This window comes from Bufo gargarizans, chromosome 4, assembly GCF_014858855.1.
Source record: "Bufo gargarizans isolate SCDJY-AF-19 chromosome 4, ASM1485885v1, whole genome shotgun sequence".
NCBI lineage: Eukaryota > Metazoa > Chordata > Amphibia > Anura > Bufonidae > Bufo > Bufo gargarizans.
The window spans coordinates 189,923,040-189,940,714 of record NC_058083.1 but is presented as its reverse complement, the minus strand read 5'-3'; the positions used below and the strand labels follow the sequence as shown (position 1 = coordinate 189,940,714).

General features: G+C 43.1%; 1 protein-coding gene across 1 annotated transcript in view; it reads left to right on the top strand.

The window, feature by feature from the left end:
- Positions 1-17,675, top strand: part of LOC122936187 (melanotransferrin-like) — a 141,778-nt gene that overhangs the window by 108,653 nt on the left and 15,450 nt on the right. The window contains exons 11-13 of the mRNA XM_044292268.1: positions 5,741-5,935; positions 8,486-8,642; positions 16,623-16,687. Coding sequence (XP_044148203.1) covers positions 5,741-5,935; positions 8,486-8,642; positions 16,623-16,687 — 417 coding nt within the window. The remainder of the gene's footprint in view (positions 1-5,740; positions 5,936-8,485; positions 8,643-16,622; positions 16,688-17,675) is intronic.

Below are 17,675 nucleotides of genomic sequence, written 5' to 3'. Positions count from 1 at the left end.
CGCCACAATGGGGCTATATGCTGTTAATGCAGAAAAATCATACCTTGGTGTTCATGAGCTATCCCTCACATCCCAAAATACATGGGTAACAAGACTGACAAATATAAAAGGTAAATCCTCAAGTCAAGTCAGTATCCAGATCTCAAAAGGTAACAATAGTGAACCTGGAATGTCTAGTATAGCATGGCATCCCTTTGGCACTTTTACATACATCCCTTTGGCACTTTTACATCCATCCATAGTGGGTTCTAGACATTCCAGGTTCACTATTGTTACCTTTTAAGATCTGGATACTGACTTGACTTGAGGATTTACCTTTTATATTTGTCAGTCTTGTTGCCCATGTATTTTGGGATGTGAGGGATAGCTCATGGACACCAAGGTATGATTTTTCTGCATTAACAGCATATAGCCCCATTGTGGCGATTATTTTTGTGTTACACAGCATTGGTTGTCCCGGAGCTAGAGCCCCTCTCCCTTCATCTGCTATACCACCCTGTGTTCTATTGATGCATAGGTAGATAGGTGTATGTTATGGTGTTGTATGGCCCTTTGCTTTTCTGTATACTGTATACCATCCTGTCTTTTCCCCATATTTTATATTTTATAATAAATTGATATTTTGATACATTACTTCCACTTGCCTGTTTTAGTCTATTTGTGATATACCTGTTGCCCACAGAAAAACTGATTAAGGGGTGCGATATACCTACTTCCACAAAATACTTATTGAGGGGTGTGATACAACGGCTTCCACCAAATATTGATTGAGGCCTGTGATACATCGTCTTCCACCAAATATTGATTATGGGGTTTGATATACTGGCTTACAGCAACTACTCATTATTGGGTTGTATATACCTGTTTCCACAAAATACTGATACAGGGTATTGATATACCTTCTTCCACCAAATATTGATTGGGGCCTGCGATAAACCGGCTTCCACAAAATATTGATTAAGGGGTTTGATATACTAGCTTACAGCAAATACTCATTATTGGGTTCTATATACTTGTCTCCACAAAATACTGATACAGGGTATTGATATACCGGCTTCCACCAAATATTTATTGAGGCATGCGATACACCAGCTTCCACCAAATATTGATTAAGGGGTTTGATTTACCAGCTTCCAGCAAATACTCATTATTGGGTTCTATATACCTGTTTCCACAAAATACTGATACAGGGTATTGATATACCGCCTTCCACCAAATATTTATTGAGGCATGCGATACACCAGCTTCCACCAAAAATTTATTAAGGAGTTTTATTTTCCAGGTTTCAGCAAATACTAATTATTGGGTTCTATATACCTGTTTCCACAAAATACAGATAGAGGGTGTTGATATACTGGCTTCCACCAAATATTGATTGAGACATTTAATACACCGGCTTCCACCAAACACTGATTATGGGGTTTGTTTTACCAGCTTCCAGTAAATACTCATTATTGGGTTGTATATACCTGTTTCCACAAAATATTGATAGAGGGGATTGATATAGGGAGGAGAAGGAGGAGAAGCAGGCAGAACTCGCAGTGCACAGGAGGCAAAAAGTAGACTGCAAATGTATCTGGAGTGAGCTATCCACCATGCACGGTCACATCTGGCGCTCCCAGGATGCCAGCACATGACTCCGCAGTGTGGGCTTTTTTTAACATGTCAGCTGCTGACAATAGTGTTGCCATCTGCAGCCTGTGCTGTCAACGCATATGTTGCGGTAAGCCCAACACTCACCTAGGGACGACCACCTTGAGAAGGCACATGGTCTCCAATCACCGAGCCCAGTGGGAGCAACATCGTCAGAACCCACACTTCCGGTGCTCCATGTCCTGCCTCTTCTTCTTCTCCTTCTCATCTCTCCTCCCATTTGTCCTACACTCCACCTTCCACTGTGCTGTCATCGCGTTCATCTGGCAAAAGGCAGGCTTTAATGGCCCAAATGTTCGAACGTAAAAAGTTGATGACGCCGGATAACCCTCTTGCCCAACGGCTGAACGCTGGCTTGTCGGAACTACTAGCCCGCCAACTACTGCCATATAAACTGGTGGACTCGGAGGCCTTTAGAAAATTTTTGGCCATTGGCACACCGCGATGGAAGGTCCCTGGAAGGAAATATTTCTCCCAGAAGGGGATCCCAGAGCTATATGGCCATGTTCAGTGGCAAGTGAATATATCTCTGGCACACAGTGTTGGTGCCAAGATACATCTGACCACAGACACGTGGTCTAGCAAACACGGGCAGGGAAGGTACATAACTTTTACTGCCCAATGGGTGAACCTTCTGACGGCTGTCAAGCATGCAACCCGTGGCAGCCGTGTGGATTTGGTGTTACCGCAACAGATTGCATGCAGGCCTGCCTCTTCTTCTCCTCCTCCTCCTCCTCCATCCTCTGTCTCCTCCTCGGCTGACTCCTCCTTTTCCACTGCTACTGCCTCTTCCGCTACACCCCCCCAGCTCTCCAGAACTTATTCGAAGTGCCAAGTGAGACGTTGCCATGCTGTGCTGCGGCTGTTGTGTCTGGAAGCTAAGAGCCACACCGGTCCTGCACTCCTTTCAGCTCTGCAGTCACAGGCCGATCAGTGGCTAACCCCGCTCAATTTTACAGTTGGTAAAGTGGTGTGCGACAATGTTGCCAATCTGCTGAGCGCGCTGAAACAGGGCAAAATGACACACAGGCACCGGTTCTGAACTTAGTCGTGCAGCGATTCATTGCCAAATACCCCGGAGTCCACAACGTCTTGTGGCAGGCCAGGAAAATCTATGGCCATTTTAGAAGATCTTACACGGCCATGGCTCGCCTTGCTGATGTTCAGCGGCGACACCACTTGCCCGTCAGACGTCTGGATTTGTGACTGCCCAACGCGCTTGAACTCCACCTTGTATATGCTTGATAGGCTGCTCCAGCAAAAACGTGCCGTTAACGACTACCTGTACGACCTCTGTGTCAGGACATTCGCGATGCAGGCAGACTTCTGCGGCTATTTGATGAGATCACCAAACTGGTCAGTCGCAGCCAGGGCACCATCAGTGACATCCTACCTTATGCCTTCTTTATGAAGCGTGCATTGCGTTGTGTCATTGATCAAGCCATCAAGGAGCAGCAAGATGAGGAAGTCGCAATGCTGAATAAATTCCCAGGAAGGGCTACTCCATCTGAGACAAGTCAGCAGCAGTCTGAAAAGGAGTCAGAGGAGGATGATGCCTGGGGGGAGGAGGAGCAAGAAGAGCAGGCTTTAAACTTTTTGGGGATCCCTGGTGTTATCCATGGCTAGGGGGAGGAAACCAAAGACGACATTCTCTTGGGCGATGAGCAGGAGCCAGGCCGCTCCACCACTTCCAATTTAGTGCAAATGGGGGCATTCATGCTCCAGTGTTTGAAGAGGGACCCCCAGTATAAAAAGCATAAAGGGCAAGGAGTGGGAGGCAACGTACTTAGACCCCTGGTACAAACCCAAAATGGCGGACATGTTAGCAGCATCACAGAGGGCTGTCAGAATGCAGCATTCCCAGGTCTTGCTATGAGAGATGCTGCATTCTGCTGTTGCGGGCGCTGGCAGAGGAATTTCCACCCACAGAGAAACAGTTGTGGGTACCAATCCTACAGCGCATGCAAGAAGAGCGCGGTTTGAAGATGTGTTGGTTATTTCAGGTATGAGATCATTCTTGGAGCCAACCCATCGACTGTCTACCTCCGGATCCAGCCTCAGGGAATGCCTAGACCGACAGGTATCCGACTACATCGGGTTAATGGCCGATGTGGACACTCTGAGAACCCCTTGACTACTGGGTGTGTAGGCTTGACCTGTGGCCAGAGCTGGCACAGTGTCCTGTCCGAAAGGACGTTCAGCGCAGCAGGGGGGATTGTGACCGATAAGCAAACTCACCTAGCTCACGACATGGATCTTGGAGGAATTCAACAGCTGTGACGACCACGTTTAATTGAATTTCCTCATGCCAGCCCACAAATATTCGCCATCACACAGAACTAAGAATGGTCCCTGTCTTGTGTAAATACAGCTGCATAAAAGGCCTTTTCTGTCCGGTGAATACCTAATGTTTGGGGCCACGGAGGAATTCAACACCTGTGACGACCACATGTTATCGAATTTCAACTATTATCATTTGTTTTTTTTTCAAAAGGGGGAATTTCGTCAGCCATGTTTTTAATCCAATCTTATATTTTTAGTTCTTTTAAACATGTGTATTTGACATGTATTTGTACTGGCCTGCAGTAAAATTGATATTCAATGACCGTCTAATATACCTCCAGCCACATAATCACTTGTTCTTTTCTGTACGTTGAATGAATAATTTTTGGGGCCTGTACTCCACTGGCCTGAAGTAAAATTGTTATCCAATGACTGTCTAATATACCTCTAGCCACATAATCACTTGATGTTTTCTGTCAGGTGAATGAATAATTTTTGGAGCCTGTAGTCCACTGGCCTGCAGTAAAATTGATATCCATTGACCATCTAATAATACCTCCAGCCACATAATCACTTGATCTTTTCTGTACGGTGAATGCCTAATTGTTGGGGCCTCGGAGGATTTTAACACCTGTGACAACCACGTGTAATCGAATTTCACCTATTATCATTTGGGGTTCATTCAAGGGGGGGATTTCGTTAGCCATGTTTTTAATCCAATTTTATATTTTTAGTTATTTTAAACACATGTATTTGACATGTATTTGTACTGGCCTGCAGTAAAATTGATATCCAATGACCGTCTAATATACCTCCAGCCACATAATCACTTGTTCTTTTCTGTACGTTGAATGAATAATTTTTGGGGCCTGTATTCCACTGGCCTGAAGTAAAATTGTTATCCAATGACCGTCTAATATACCTTCAGCCACATAATCACTTGATGTTTTCTGTCCGGTGAATAAATAATTTTTGGGGCCTGTAGTCCACTGGCCTGCAGTATAATTGATATCCATTGACCATCTGATATACCTCCAGCCACATAATCACTTTATCTTTTCTGTACGGTGAATGCATAATTTTGGGGTCCTGTAATCTAACTGGCCAACAGTAAAATTGTTATACGGTGACCGCCTAATGTACCTCCAGCCACATAATCACTTGATGTTTTCTGTCCGGTGAATGCCTAATGTTTGGGGCCTGTACTCCACTGGCCTGCAATAAAATTGACATCCAATGACCCTCTAATATATCTCCAGCCACATAATCACTTAATGTTTTATGTCCGGTGATGTTTGGGGCCTGTAGTCCCGTGGTCTAAAATAAAAAAATTCTAGGCTCCAGCAGGTATTTATTCTGTGGGATATGCTCAAATCATAACAGATGGGGCCTGAGGTCTGAAGTTGGGTAACACTGCTCTATAAGATGCATTCTCTTACATAGAAATTCTAGCCAAGGGGAGCAATGTCTTCTGCAATGTCTACAATTCCTAATAGTGAGTTGCAAACTCCAAAAACAGCACGGTCAGAACTTGACAGTGTGCACACGTTAGCATGGAGTGAACATGATAGTTACATGCCGTAGGTTTTACTCTGGTATAAAATCTATTAACAACAAATTGAACTTGTCCATATGTATTTACAGTGACTAATATTTTAGAAAGATACATTTACATATATTAATTTATCATACCAATAAAGATCTTTTAGTAGTTTGAAAAATTGTTGAACACTTCTATCAGTGTAATCAAGATTGTGACAATTATAATATCGAATAATTTCTATAACTTCCCTTATCCATCTAGCAAATGACGTGTCTGACAACTACTATGCAGTGGCTGTGGTTAAGAAGACGACTCAGGATTCCTTTACCTTTCATGAACTGAAGGGCAGAAAGTCCTGTCACTCAGAGTATATGCAATCAGCTGGATGGAATATCCCAATCGGTCTGCTGACTAGGAAGGGTCTGATCAGACCAGAAGGCTGTAACATTGACAGAGGTGGGTGTAGGAGGGAACTGTAGTCATCATTGTGTGTCTTTGCATATACAGGTCCTTCTAAAAAAATTAGCATATTGTGCTAAAGTTCATTATTTTCTGTAATATACTGATAAACATTAGACTTTTATATATTTTAGATTCATTACACACCAACTGAAGTAGTTCAATCCTTTTATTGTTTTAATATTGATGATTTTGGCATACAGCTCATGAAAACCCAAATTTCCTATCTCAAAAAATTAGCATATTTAATCCGACCAATAAAAGAAAAGTGTTTTTAATACAAAAAAAGTCAACCTTCAAATAATTATGTTCAGTTTTGCACTCAATACTTGGTCGGGAATCCTTTTGCAGAAATGACTGCTTCAATGCGGCGTGGCATGGAGGCAATCAGCCTGTGGCACTGCTGAGGTGTTATGGAAGCCCAGGATGCTTCGATAGCGGCCTTAAGCTCATCCAGAGTGTTGGGTCTTGCGTCTCTCAACTTTCTCTTCCCAATATCCCACAGATTCTCTATGGGGTTCAGGTCAGGAGAGTTGGCAGGCCAATTGAGCACAGTAATACCATGGTCAGTAAACCATTTACCAGTGGTTTTGGCACTGTGAGCAGGTGCCAGGTCGTGCTGAAAAATGAAATCTACATCTCCATAAAGCTTTTCAGCAGATGGAAGCATGAAGTGCTCCAAAATCTCCTGATAGCTAGCTGCATTGACCCTGCCCTTGATAAAACACAGTGGACCAACACCAGCAGCGGACATGGCACCCCAGACCATCACTGACTGTGGGTACTTGACACTGGACTTCAGGCATTTTGGCATTTCCCTCTCCCCAGTCTTCCTCCAGACTCTGGCACCTTGATTTCCGAATGACATGCAACAGTCCAGTGCTGCTTCTCTGTAGCCCAGGTCAGGCGCTTCTGCCGCTGTTTCTGGTTCAAAAGTGGCTTGACCTGGGGAATGCAGCACCTGTAGCCCATTTCCTGCACACGCCTGTACACGGTGGCTCTGGATGTTTCTACTCCAGACTCAGTCCACTGCTTCCGCAAGTCCCCCAAAGTCTGGAATCGGTCCTTCTCCACAATCTTCCTCAGGGTCCGGTCACCTCTTCTCGTTGTGCAGTGTTTTCTGCCACACTTTTTCCTTCTCACAGACTTCCCACTGAGGTGCCTTGATACAGCACTCTGGGAACAGCCTATTCGTTCAGAAATTTCTTTCTGTGTCTTACCCTCTTGCTTGAGGGTGTCAATGATGGCCTTCTGGACAGCAGTCAGGTCGGCAGTCTTACCCATGATTGCGGTTTTGAGTAATGAACCAGGCTGGGAGTTTTGAAAAGCCTCAGGAATCTTTTGCAGGTGTTTAGAGTTAATTAGTTGATTCAGATGATTAGTTTAATAGCTCGTTTAGAGATCCTTTTCATGATATGCTAATTTTTTTAGATAGGAATTTGGGGTTTTCATGAGCTGTATGCCAAAATCATCAATATTAAAATAATAAAAGGCTTGAACTACTTCAGTTGGTGTGTAATGCATCTAAAATATATGAAAGTCTAATGTTTATCAGTACATTACAGAAAATAATGAACTTTATCACAATATGCTAATTTTTTTAGAAGGACCTGTATACTGCATGTTTCGTTACATCGAGTTAAAAATCAGCTATTTAGTCCTGAGAATGGACAGCTTGTTGTGGGTACTAGTGCTCGCAGGGGTGCACCTAGCCTTTCTGGTGCCTGAGGCGAAAACTTAAACGGTACCCCCCCATGCCAATTTCTTAACCTAACCCCTTTGCCACAATGAAAGCACTCATTGTCCCATGGCCCTTCTGCTGCCCTCCTCTTGCCCCTACTTGGTGCTACCTGAGATGATCGCCTCACCTGGCCTCATTAGTGGTGCACCCCTGAGTGCTTATACAGATTAGAATTTTTTGCAGACCATGCTTAAAATGACAGAATTGAAAAGAACTAAATAATGTATATGTTCACATACCCTGCCCTGAGCATGATGTGATTGATTCTGTCAATGAAACTTGTCATCCCAATTGGGTTAGTATCTCCCCTTGTGTGTTAATGTCCTACATTTAGCCTTATTTCAGGCTCAGCTTGAGGACATGATGAATTTTACACCAACTAACCTTGAAAGTATGCATGTGTGTGCGTCCCCTATTTGCCATGGTGCAGTGCCTCTATGGGAGTCCCTTCTGGGATCTAGGAAAGTATGTGGCCATCAGTTTCACCACCTCCCTGCAACCTTGCTTCCCTTCTGGGAGCCATCACACCTAAGGGGATACTTGTGCAGCAGTTTAGGCAGACGCCAGAGCACAGACAAGATCTCGATAAGCTGTTAGGGTGCTTGTTATCACTGATTTTTTTTCAAGAGGGCTTATGATCCTAGTAAGCACTTTTTGGGTCGGAAAACTTGCAAGCTACATGTTTTTTTGGTACTTGACAGAAAGCACCATCTTGGGCAACTGTTTAATTTGTTTCTATATCTCTTAAATGTAATAAATCACAAACATGTAAAGAATAATATTTTTTTCTTCTCTTTATAATAAAGCGGTCAGTGAATTTTTCTCTGAGAGTTGTGTGCCAGGGGCAAATGAAAAGGACTCTTCATCCAAACTATGCCAACTCTGTAAGGGTAATGGATCTGTAGGTAGCGAATGTCAAAATAACAGCAAGGAACAATACTATGGAGATTCGGGAGCTTTTAGGTAAAGTAACAAAATGATCTATCTGTCTATCTATTAAGAGGTATGAAACCTCCATTGTGGAGATACCGAAAATGTCAATAAAATATTTTTGTTAAGAACAAACTTGAATCTTTGGTCAGATAAAGGGATTCTGTTAGGATGATAGAGGTGGGTTATCCCATGACACTGCAAATGAGGTATGATTTCAGCACACATGCAAAAAATATAGCTCTTTTTTTTATGTACATTTTCCTGTTTGTTAGCACCCCTGCTGTTTATCCTTCTGGTCCACCTTCTCCTGCATTCAGTGGTGGAATAACAAGCCCTGCTCCCCTTCTCCTCCCAGTGCTGACAGAGCGATCTCATAGAGAAGCAGGTGAAGCAGACACCTTTCATTCATCCATACTTTTAAATTCATATAAATACAGTACATAGCTATATGTCTCTCTAGACCAGGGATCAGCAACCTTCGGCACTCCAGCTGTGGTGAAACTATGACTCCCAGCATGCACACCTCCTTGGCTGTACTCAGAACTCCCAAAGGAGTGAATGGAGCATGCTGGGAGTCGTAGTTTCACAACACCTGGAGTGCCAAAGGTTGCTGATCCCTGCTCTAGACAGTGGAGAAGGGAATTGTGGGGCATTACATACAATATATAACTCTGGGACTGTACACAAGGGATAATTTTCTATGTCGGGGATGAATGAATTAGCAAGAGCTAATTGCAATGCATTCTGGGAGATGAAGGCGCTTGATGAGCTGCTGCCCACCCACAGAAAGGGAATAAGGTCCTACAGATATGTGAATAAGTCCAGCTACACACGGTCAGTATTTGGTGAGTATTTTGCATCAGTATTTCGAAGACAAAACCAGGAGCGGGTCTAAAACACAGAAGAGGCACAAATCCACTATTTCTCTGTATGTTCCACTCCGGATTTTGATATGCAAAATACTGACCAAATACTGCAAGATCAAGCAAGATTGTGGCAGCCGGCCTGTTGCAAGCAAATGGGGGAGGTAAGTATGATTCCCCCCCCCCCAAAAAAAATTTTACACTGTTATTTATATCAGATGCTGCGATCATGTATGAAAGCGGCATCTGAGGTGTACAATGACGGGGAGCGGCGAACTCCCTGTCATTGCACCCACTACGTAAAAAGAAATGCGCTTCGTGAAGCAATTTTTTTGGGGGTAAAATTCGTAAAAGCAGCCGAATCTAATTTTTGAATAATTCGCTCATCTCTAGCATACTGCTTCTTTTTTCCATGCATAAAAAAGCAAGTGATGCCTCCCTTTGCAATTGCTGTTTTGAGGCGTTTTTGGAGGCAGAAATCTTCCAAAATCAGCTCCAAAAAACAATTTGTGAACGGGCCCTCAGGGGTTTGAGCTGTGACCCCCATCGATCACAAGAACAAAGGCCCGAGTCCCCTGTGTGAATGGAGTGAGTGCGTATACGTGACCACAGCTCCATTCAATTCTATAGCACCTCTGGAGCCAGTTGAACACTGTACTAAGAGTTCGCATAGACATTAAATGGTGTGGTGGTCATGAATGCTTCAATCATGCAAGGGTACACCTGTTCTATCTAGCTTGTATTTACCTTCTTATGTCTAAAAATAAGGAATCTGTATGACACCAGCTTTACTGATGTCTAGGCATTGCTTTGACAGAATCATAGTGATGAGATGTCATTATGCAGCACTGCTGGAAGCTAGGCGTGCAAACATACATAACAGAATCATACAAATGAATAGATTGAAATGTAGATTTGACAACTTTTTTGCCAAAATAAGTCAGGAATATATTATCAGCCTGTTGTTTCCCTGTTGATTACTTTTAACCCCTAATGCCCAGCGTCATACCTGTACGGCGCGCTGATCGGGCGGGTGCAGGAGCTGCGCCCACCCGATCCGCTCCAGGGGTCCGGCAGTCACTGACAGACGGACCCCTGTTGTATGCGCCGGTATCGGTGAAATTACCGTTGCCGGCACATTAACCCCTGCACGGCCGTGGTCAGCATTGATCGTGGCACGCGCGATGTCCGTGTAGGGAGGAAGCAGCTATCGGGTCCACGCGCTGCTGTGATGGGGAACCAATGACAGGGAAGGAAGCCCGATGCCTTCCTTAGGCATCGTTGCTGCCTTTCGGGAGAGCCTGTGAGATCCAGCCCCCTGGATCTCACAGGCAGGAAGACTGTAAGTGTATTACAGTGTGTAATGCACTTACAGCCAATGCATCACAATACAAAAGTATTGTGATGCATTCTAAGGCCTCCTGCACACGAACGTGTGCGCCCCGTTGCCGTATTGCGGACCGCATTTGCGAATCCAGAATACACGGGCGCCATTCTGTGGCCATTCCACATCACGGATGCAGACCCATTCACTTCAATGGGTCGCAAATCCGGAGATGCAGAATGGTATGGAACGGAACCTTATGGGAACACTACGGCGTGTTTTTTGGGTTTCATAAATGCTTTTATTGTGTTAAATGTAAAAAAAATACATATTAGGTATCGCAGCATTCATAACAACCTGCTATATAAAAATACCACATGACCTAACCCCTCGGGTGAACACCTTAAAAAAAAAAAAACGGTGTCAAAAAAGCTATTTTCTCACCTTACATCACAAAAAGTGTAATAGCAAGCGATCAAAAAGTCATATGGACCCCAAAATAGTGCCAATCAAACCATCATCTCATCCTGCAAAAATTAGCCCCTACCTAAGACAATCATCTAAAAACTATGGCTCTTAGACTATGGAGACACTAAAACATGATTTTTTTGTTTTGTTTAAAAAATGATATAATTGTGTAAAACTTACATTAAAAAAAGTATACATATTAGGTATTGCCACGTCTGTAACGACCTGCTCTATAAAATTATCACATGACCTAACCCTTCAGGTGAACACCATAAAAAAATAAAAAAACTGTGTCAAAAAAGCCATTTTTTGTCACCTTACATCACAAAAAGTGTAATACCAAGCGATCAAAAAGTCATACGCACCCCAAAATAGTACCAATCAAACCGTCATCTCAGCCCGCAAAAAATTAGACTCTACCTAAGACAATCGCCCAAAAAAAAAAAAAAACTAGGGCTCTCAGAATATGGAGACACTGAAACATGATTTTATTTTATTCAAAAATGCTGTTACTGTGTAAAACATAAATAAAAAAAAGTATGCATATTAGGTATCGCCGATTCCGTAACAACCTGCTCTATAAAAATACCACATGATCTAACCTGTCAGATGAACATTGTAAAAAAATAAAAATGGTGCCAAAACAGTAATTTTTTGTTATCTTGCCTCACAAAAAGTGTAATATAGAGCAAACAAAAGTCATATGTACCCTAAAATAGTACCAACAAAACTGCCACCTTATCCCGTAGTTTCAAAAATTGGGTAATTTTTTGGGAGTTTCTACTCTAGGGGTCTGCAAATGTGACATGGCAGCTTAAAATTATCCCAGTGAAATCTGCCTTCCAAAAACCATATAGCGTTCCTCTCCTTCTGCACAATGCCGTGTGCCCGTACAGCAGTTTAAGACCACATATGGTCTACAGAATCAGGGTAATAAATATTGAGTTTTATTTGGCTGTTAACCCTTGCTTTGTTAGTTCAAAAAAACTGATTAAAATTCAAAATCTGCCAAAAAATGTGAAATTCCGAAATGTAATCTCCATTTTTCATGAATTCCTGTGGAACACCTAAAGGATTAATAAAGTTTGTAAAATCAGTTTTGAATACCTTGGGGGTGTAGTTTTTAAAATGGGGTCAATTTTTGGGTGGTTTCTACTATGTAAGCCTCACAAAGTGACTTTAGACCTGAACTGGTCCTCAAAAAGTGGGTTTTGGAAATTTTCAGAAAATTTTCAAGATTTGCTTCTAAACTTCTAAGCCTTCTAATGTCACCAAAAAACAAAAGGGTGTTTATAAAATGATCCAAATATGAAGTAGACATATAGGGAATGTAAAGTAGTAACTTTTTTGAGTTATTACGATCTGTTATAAAAGTAGAGAAAGTGAAATTTGGAAATTAGCTATTTTTTTTTATTTTGTAAATTTTCTATTTTTTTATAAATAAAAAATATTTTTTTGACTCAATTTTACCACTGTCATGAAGTACAGTATGTGACAAGAAAAAAAACCTAAAAATGGCCTGGATAAGTAAAAGCGTTTTAAAGTTATTACCAGAGTGACACATGTCAGATTTGCTAAAAATGGCCTGGGCCTGAAAGGCTTAATATTCTATTTAAAAACCATTAGTGTAAATACCCCTTTTACACAGGCAAATTATCACGTACAAATGCTTGTTCCTGATAAGTGAGTTGTGTAAAGGTGCCACTGATCACCTGATGAATGAATAAAACGCTCATTCATTGGGTGAAAGTATCATTGATTCGGTAACCAAAATCATCAGATTTCTGAGCAGCAGATCATCCTGTGTAAACAGCACTCTGCTGCCTAGAAACAATGAATCTGTATGGGGATGAGCGAGGCAGTAGAGTTCACTCATACCAATACAGTGGAGGTGAGTGCTGCATGTAAATGTAGCTCTCAGCAGGAAATGATCAGGAATGTGTAGTCCATTCCTGTTAACTGCCGGTGCACCAGTCTGCGTAAAGAGGCATTTGGTCATGTTGGATATTACAGTGCCCATTGTCACTTATTTTTTCATGGATCTGTAATTGAAAAAATCTGCAGAAGAATTCCCACTTCCCCCTACTGCTTCATTACACAGTAGTGTTGCAGGTTAGCATTATATTCATAAAAATGTTGTTGTTTTTTTAAATTAAGAGGAGCAGGGCATAGTGCCCCTTTCATAGTAGTGCAGAGCATGGATTTGTTGTGATAACATTAATGATGAATATATGAAAAAATAAACCTTAATGATGAGTATCTTAAACCATGATTGCAGACTCTATGCACTGTTTATATTATATCTATTTCAATAGGTCTTTACTAGTCAAATTAGGGTGCCGCCACAGGTGGTGGAAAATTACACCAAATAAAAACTTCCCCATGTTCTCCTATGGTATTGAAAAGAGTCAATCACTGTGCTGTGTTGCACTGCAGGTTCAGCAATATAGTTAATGATTTGGTAACGATTTTCTGTAGCTGAATGTCTCCATTCATTTCTACAGGGGATGTAGTCCTCACAGAAATCCACATCAAAATTCTGAGAACTCTGCATCTCAATCTGTGTAAAAATCCACACCTGTGTATTGTCTGGCAGAATTGTCCACCACGTGTAAAGGCACCAGTAAAGGGTTCTCCAGGAATTACCCTGGGTTCACACCTGAGCGTTTTACAGCGCGTTCAAACGCGCTGTAAAACGCTCAAGACATGAAATCCAATGCTTCCCTATGGGAATGGTTCACACCTGGGCGTTTTACAGCGCGTACGAACGCGCTGTAAAACGCCCGACGCTCAAACAAGTACTTGAGCTTCTTTGGGGCGTTTTGACGCGCGTTTGTGGCCATAGGACACTGCAGTCAATGACACAAACGCGCGTCAAACGCGCGTTTACTATTACAAAAAACGCGCATAAGAACGCGCGACAAAAACGCGCGTAAAACGCGCGTTTGAGAAACGCTCAGGTGTGAACCCAGGGTAAGGGAAATCAAAATACTTAAAGGGGTTGTCCGAGTTATGAAAAAAAAATATATAGCACTGAAAATCTGATGGGCAGCAATATATAACTAAGCTAAGCAAGTTTTATGCAAAAAAAAAAAATATATTTCCTCATTTCCCTGGTTCTTTTCTGGCCCTTTGTTTATGTGGAATAAAAACAATCTCTGCCCTCCCCCTGCTCTGCTAAGGGAGTGAATACAAGTGCTGCCCTGAGTGACATGTCTGCCTGCTGGGAGACTCAGCAGCATGTTGTATGTGTAGGACTACAAGTCCCAGCTGTATAATGACACTGCTTAGGGAGTGGATACAAGAGCTGCCCTGAGTGACATGTCTGCCTGCTGGGAGACTCAGCAGCATGTTGTATGTGTAGGACTACAAGTCCCAGCTGTATAATGACACTGCTAAGGGAGTGAATACAAGTGCTGCCCTGAGTGACATGTCTGCCTGCTGGGAGACTCAGCAGCATGTTGTATGTGTAGGACTACAAGTCCCAGCTGTATAATGACACTGCTTAGGGAGTGGATACAAGAGCTGCCCTGAGTGACATGTCTGCCTGCTGGGAGACTCAGCAGCATGTTGTATGTGTAGGACTACAAGTCCCAGCTGTATAATGACACTGCTTAGGGAGTGGATACAAGAGCTGCCCTGAGTGCTGGGAGAATCAACAGTAACTTGTAAGTGTAGAACTAAAAGTCCCACTTGTATAATGACACTGCTAATACACACAGGATCTCCCCCCTACCTTTTTGTGCAATGCTCTCTGTAGTCTGTCAGCTCCAGTGCCCAGCATTGTCTCCTCACTGCCTGCCGCTACCCAGTCTGTGCAGCTGAAGGGGTTAAGAATCCTAGGACAGAGCAGACAGCCCGGCAGTGAAGGGGGGCGTGACCAGCACAGTGACGTCTGGTTTACAGGCTTGTAAACAAACTTTATCAGAGCAGGGAGAGAAGCTGACATCACAGGTCATGTGACCCGCAGTCAAATCTGATAAACCAGGCACTGCAGATGAAGTGAGTTAATTGTAAAGTTGTTATATTTGCCTAGTTAGGAACATAGAAAGAACAAAAAAATAATTCGGACAGCCCTGTACCTTACATAGATGCCTAGATCTCTCAATTCATTGCTCTGCTAGATTTATATCAAGCTGAAAGCTCAAGGGGAGTGTCTCTTCTGCTGCAGCTAAGGAGGCGTGTCTCAGCTCTCCCTATCACAGCTCAGGGGGCGTGTCCATGCTCTCCCTATCACAGCTCAGGAGGCAGTTGAAGGATGAAATACATTCACAAATACCTTTCATTAGTTATAATCGCTTGTTTTGTCTGGGGAGCAATCATCAGGAGAAATAAAATGGCCGCCGTCCCCGAATGGTTGCTCCCAAGACAAAATGAGCCATTATAACTAAAGGAAGGTATTTGGGAATATATTAATAATAAAGTAATATTTAAGTATTTTCATTTTCTTAATTCCTGGAGAACCCCTTTAAATGGCACACTGCACCTTTTACAAATTTTTTCAATTTAGGCTGAATGCACACGGCCGTGGAACACTGACATGAGCGGTCCTTGGTATCCCGGCCAGGCATCCTGCTGACAGCAGGAGCGCACAGCGTCATTGGTTGCTATGACGCTGTGCACTTCATGTCGCCGCTGCACTACAGTAATACACTCGTATAGATCATACCAGTGTATTACTGTAGTGCAGCGGCGGAATGAAGTGCACGGCATCATAGCAACCAATGAAGCCATGCGCTCTTGCTGTCAGCAGGATTCCAAGCCGGGATACCACGGACCGCTCACGTCCATGTTCCACGGCCGTGTGCATTCGGCCTTAGCCAATCATCTATGAACTATCATAGAGAAAGGAGTGCAGATGAAGTCAGTAAAATACTTTTGAATACAATATTAAAAAGAGCAACCTCACCCTTGTTCCAAATATTCCTGGAGTCTTCAGTCTTAGTGGCCTCCAGTGATTACAGGAAGATTTCAGAGATTTTCTTCCTAAGGATAATGGTAATGAACATGCAGGCATAGGCAAGTTATATGGGTTAAAAAAACAATCCAGGCGGTCTGAGCTAGCAAAGGGGTTATTTCTAGCTTCCTATTCCTACACTGATGAGTACTGGGACAAGAGATGACTGGCGCCTCTATGATCAGGCAGTTCACAAGCTCTCTGCTTGATCATTAAGTAAGTGTCCTGTGGGATCCAAAACCCTGTTTCCTGTAAAAGACTTTCTAGAAACATAAAACTGGGTCATTGCAGATTGTTTTTCAACATATGCACATAAATATGCTTGTATTATCTCCTTGAGTTGTTCTAATGAATGTTGAATTTTTTTTTTTTTTTTTTTTCTGTGTCTATGACTGCAGGTGCGTGGCTAAAGATGGAGACGTGGCATTTGTGAAGCATAGCACGGTGTTTGAAAACTCTGATGGTATTTCCTACAACCCTTTCCACATTTCACAAAAATCGAATGTTCACTCTAATTATTAGCAGTGGGGGAGTAGAACATGCTAACCTCATAGGTTCATTTACCAAACTCTGCCTTATTGAAGCCCCAAACATCAATAACATCTAACTGCTTCTTTCATAGGAAAGCTCCAGTCTGAAGCCTTCCAACTATGAGATTAAAGGGGTCGTCTCGCTTGAGCAAATGGCATTTATCATGTAGACAAAGTTAATACAAGACACTTACTAATGTATTGTGATTGTCCATATACACTGCTCATTGCCATAGTTACAACCACCCTGCAATCCAGCAGCAGTGGTTGTGCTTGCACACTGTAGGAAAAAGCACCAGCCTATGTACCAGAGTGGACGACCCTTTTTCCTATAATTCAGGGGTGGCCAACCCGTGGCTCTTGAGCCGCATGTGGCTCTTTGCTTCTTCAAGTGAGGCTCTAGCTGTCGAGCCGGGAAGCAGTCAGGTGGCTCAATCTCCATCCCATGCTCAGATCTCTTTTCCTGATCGGGCACTGTAGCTCCAGCTCACTCTCCACTACGTCCTGATGCACACAGTGTGAGAACGTAGTATGTGGAGACACGGACTATGACCTAATGTTGTGCTCATCAGGTCACAGTGGAGAGCGTGTTAGGCCTACAGATTAGCAGGTGCCTGAGCAGGAGCCCAGTGCCTGATCAGGAGAGGGAAGAGATTTTTTTAAATTATAGAACTGAGCAAGGGGCTCTGATCTGAGCATGGGGGGGTCCTGATCTGAGCATGGGGGGTCCTGATCTGAGCAATGGGGGTCTTATCCGAGCATGGGGTTCAGATTTGAGCATGGGGCAGATCTGAACATGGGGGGTCTTGTTTGAGCATGCGCTGGTCAGGTCTGAGCATGGGGGGTCAGATCTGAAAAGGGGGGGTCTGAGCATTGGGGGGAGATCTGAGCACTGAGGGTCTGACACTGGGAGTCTGATTT